Here is a 4,318-nt window from a genome sequence, read left to right on the forward strand (position 1 = left end):
GTTTTATGACTTCCTTTGTTATTTCACTTTCACAAATCATGACACGCTGCAGTGTTTTACAGGATGCTAAAGCTGTCTCAACAGCAGCTGATGATAATTCAAATAGCCTAATTGCATTCAATTGTGGTGGTGGTGACTTGAGAAGCATAGAGCATTCACCACAGCTTAGACTTGAAAGTGAAACTTCTTGGAGATTACCAAGTTGGCACAGGACATGGATCAGTGGTTCTTGCTCTCCTTCCTTGAATCTGTTGCCTTGAAAGTCAAAACGCTCTAATTTTTCCAATCCTGCAACCTTACGTAAGACACCTTTCACCAAAGCATTTTTGTCAGCCATTATTCCTTTTAGAAATAGCTCGGAAATAGTTCTTCGAACAGACTCAGGCATATTCATCAAAGCACCAAAACCTTCACTGCCAATTTCATTAAGAGAAAACCCAATATACTCTAAGCATGGGTTTCCTTTTAAACTTTTAGGAAGATCTGATAACCCAGAGACAAACATTCTCACATGCTGTACATTTAATGAACGTAATGTGAAACGACACCTCCAAGTGCACGATGACAGGGCAATACATCTACCCAGAGCATGAAAATCGTCTTCTTGGTGGCCTCTCTCAATACGAACTACTTCAATTTTATCTCGTTTATTCAAAGCTACAGCAATTTGTGCTTCACTTTTATTAGTTTTGTTTAAAAGCTCACGAAAGAAATTTAGGTACTTAATTTTATCAGGAATACCATCATCTGTTCCTTGGACTTCTAGATTTATAAAAGGAAAGGAGTGATTGACATTAAATAATAATGATGCAACCAAAATGCTGGCTATTACCTTTAGCAGATCGATCATCCTCAGGACGCTGACTAATTTTTTCAGCATTATGAGCTCTTGCTGTTGTAGAAAATGAAAAACCGCCAAAGTAAACAATAAGAGTGATGATATAATAATAATAAGATGTTTACCTTTTGCTTTCATTCTTGCAGATATTTCCTTCAATTCCTCACAACGATCAAATATTGACAAACTATTTTCAAAAGCTACTTTGGGATCCCTTCCTTTTCTCAGAAAGGCTCTCATACATGTCATAAGTGCCTTGCACCCAATGACAGGACATTTTTCGAATATGCGCAGCAATTTTTCTTTTTCCATAGGATTATGGAGCAGTTTAGCTTCAACCAATTTGCGGAGAAGACCAGGGCTCGCTTGAACTTTAATAAAAATTTGATTAGAGAAGTCGTCAAAGATTTTCCAGCAAAAGTCGTCTGGGTAGTCTGTTCTACCACCTTGTGCCATAGCTGCAGTGTCAGTTATAGATCTAGGTGGGGTACCGTAGTTTAATGATAGGTGGGGTACCGTAGTTTAATGATAGGTGGGGCTGAAATCGAAATTCATAATGGCTCAACCTCGTGATGAGGGCTCATCTTTATTATTATCGCTAAACCATAGCTCAAACCATGGACCCAGCATACAAGAGTCTGTGCAGATTTCTCCATCACATAAAAGATCCTCATTTTGTTGCCAGAGACCCGAGCGACTGTGGAGCACTAGTATTGTAGCCCTAGCAGCTGCTCTGTCTCCTCTAGTAGGTGGATATGCACTGGGATATCCATCCTCTTCTCTTATCAACTTGAGCAACATGACACATAACCGCTCCTTGGTAAACGGGTCTGTTCTTGTTGACACTTATGGGGTGAGTCAGCTTACAAAATGGGTAGTCTAGTTTACATTAATTTATTAACACATGCAGGCTTTAGTTCCCTTTGGTGCATTATTTGGAGGAGCAATGGCCGGCTTTTCGGCTGATACACTTGGACGTAAGCCAACAATTATCATAGCACTGTTACCATATTTTGTGGGCTGGATACTGCTTGGCATTTCATGGTTCATTAACAATTCAATTGCTTTTAAAGTGATCATACTAGTTGGTCGTTTCATAACTGGCTTTGGAGCAGGATGGGCCACACTCGTTGCACCAGTAAGTTATTTTTAAAGTTACCCATTCTCTTGTACAAACAGCACGATTCATTCATAATGCATATATACCTTATATGGTATCATATCATCTACATTACAAACTGTGACACTATTGTTACTATGTAGGTGTACGTCGGAGAAGTTTCTGCTCCTTCACTGAGAGGGTTTTACAGTTCACTGCCACAGCTGCTACTAAATGTTGGGATCTTCCTTATATACTGCATTGCAGTTATCCCTGGCATTGAGTACTACCAAACTGCTTTCATTGCAGCCGGCATGAGTTGTATTGCATTTCTCATTGTAATATGGCTACCAGAAACACCTCGGTTTCTCATTGCCAAGGAGAACTTTAAAAAAGCTTTGAAGGTCCTTGTGTTTCTACGAGGACCTACTATGAATGCTCAAGAAGAGATAGCAGAGATTGAAGGAGCAATTGCAAAGCAAAAGAAGCTCTCTTGTATTGAGACCCTGCGTGAGATGAGACATCGTAGTGTCTACCTTCCGTTTATATTAATGCTTATGGTGATGTTCTTTCAACAGTTTTCAGGCATAAACACGATTGCATTTTATGGCGAAATAATACTAAAGGATGCAGGGCTGAGTCAAGAAATGGCAAAGTACATGGCCCTTTTGTCCATCGGTCTTTGCCCTGTTATTTTCACGCTGCCTACCGTATTAACTGTTGATTTAGTGGGACGAAAAATCCTCCTAATGGCCAGTGCTTTAATCATGGGTTTCAGCTCGTATGGCTTAGGTCTATTCAATAGATACGAGAACCTCAATATATTGGGCATCGTGTCAATGATATGTTTTGAGTTTGGATTCAGCATTGGATATGGACCTATACCATGGATTATGATAGCCGAAATGATACCTTTACGAGTTAGAGGTCAACTTGGTGGTATACTGGCTGGGTTCAACTGGGGCTGTGCTGCATTGATTACTGGATTCTATTTTGTCTACGTTGAATATGTTGGAGCTGATTATGCCTGGTGGACTTTTGGATTTTTAAATATCGCCTCTTTTGCTTTTGTTGCTTTCTTTCTCCCCGAGACAAAGGGAAAGAAACTTGAAGTGATGGAGAAACAGTTTGTAAACAATTATAAGTTATGTTCATACCGATAGTTTGTTTTTTTTTATCTTTTGTAGAAAATACAATAGTAATTGTTTTTTGCTGCAGCTCATACCGATAGTTTGTTTTTTATGCTTTGTAGAAAATACAATAGTAATTGTTTTTGCTGCAGAGGAGAGGGGAGGGGCTCGCTTTATATAACAGACTGTAGCAAAATAAAACTATGAAACAGCAAGCTAAAATCTAATCTACTAAAAATGCATCTACTAAAAAAGCATGTCTATTTAATAATTTGTCTCAAACATTTCTTCAAATACTATGCGCTTTTTGTTTGATAACTTCCCTTCAGCGTAATCTTTCCACTCCATTGATAGATGAATCTTAGGGATCTGCTGCTGTTGACAGGATGATAGAGCCAGGAATTCACCAATGGAACTCTCATTGAAGTTATTATGGTACAGGCTGAGGTCAGTAAAAGAACTGCCCTGCAAAAGGCGACACATTTCTGTAGTGGATCGAATGACATTATTACTGAGGTCAAGTAACTGAAGAGTTGTGCATGTTTTTGCAGCTTCAATGATACTACAGGCAGTCTCAGAGTCGATGCCGCAATTAATTAGCTTTAACGATTCAAGACAATTGCATGAAGGCAATGAAATTTTTAGGCTCCGTTTTATGACTTCCTTTGTTATTTCACTTTCACAAATCATGACACGCTGCAGTGTTTTACAGGATGCTAAAGCTGTCTCAACAGCAGCTGATGATAATTCAAATAGCCTAATTGCATTCAATTGTGGCGGTGGTGACTTGAGAAGCATAGAGCATTCATCACAGCTTAGACTTGAAAGTGAAACTTCTTGGAGATTACCAAGTTGGCACAGGACATGGATCAGTGGTTCTTGCTCTCCTTCCTCGAATCTGTTGCCTTGAAAGTCAAAACGCTCTAATTTTTCCAATCCTGCAACCTTACGTAAGACACCTTTCACCAAAGCATTTTTGTCAGCCATTATTCCTTTTAGAAATAACTCGGAAATAGTTCTTCGAACAGACTCAGGCATATTCATCAAAGCACCAAAACCTTCACTGCCAATTTCATTAAGAGAAAACCCAATATACTCTAAGCATGGGTTTCCTTTTAAACTTTTAGGAAGATCTGATAACCCAGAGACAAACATTCTCACATGCTGTACATTTAATGAACGTAATGTGAAACGACACCTCCAAGTGCACGATGACAGGGCAATACATCTACCCAGAGCATGAAAATCGTC

General features: G+C 39.1%; 1 protein-coding gene across 1 annotated transcript in view; it reads left to right on the top strand.

The window, feature by feature from the left end:
- Positions 1-1,370: 1,370 nt before the first annotated feature.
- LOC100635453 (facilitated trehalose transporter Tret1-like) overlaps positions 1,371-4,318 on the top strand; it is a 3,582-nt gene continuing 634 nt past the window's right edge. Inside the window, exons 1-3 of the mRNA XM_003389344.3 lie at positions 1,371-1,691; positions 1,749-1,976; positions 2,102-2,522. Of these exons, the coding sequence (XP_003389392.2) occupies positions 1,395-1,691; positions 1,749-1,976; positions 2,102-2,522 (946 nt within the window). The 5' untranslated portion in view covers positions 1,371-1,394. The remainder of the gene's footprint in view (positions 1,692-1,748; positions 1,977-2,101; positions 2,523-4,318) is intronic.

This window comes from Amphimedon queenslandica, unplaced genomic scaffold (genome assembly GCF_000090795.2).
Source record: "Amphimedon queenslandica unplaced genomic scaffold, v1.1 AMPQUscaffold_13091, whole genome shotgun sequence".
Lineage (NCBI taxonomy): Eukaryota > Metazoa > Porifera > Demospongiae > Haplosclerida > Niphatidae > Amphimedon > Amphimedon queenslandica.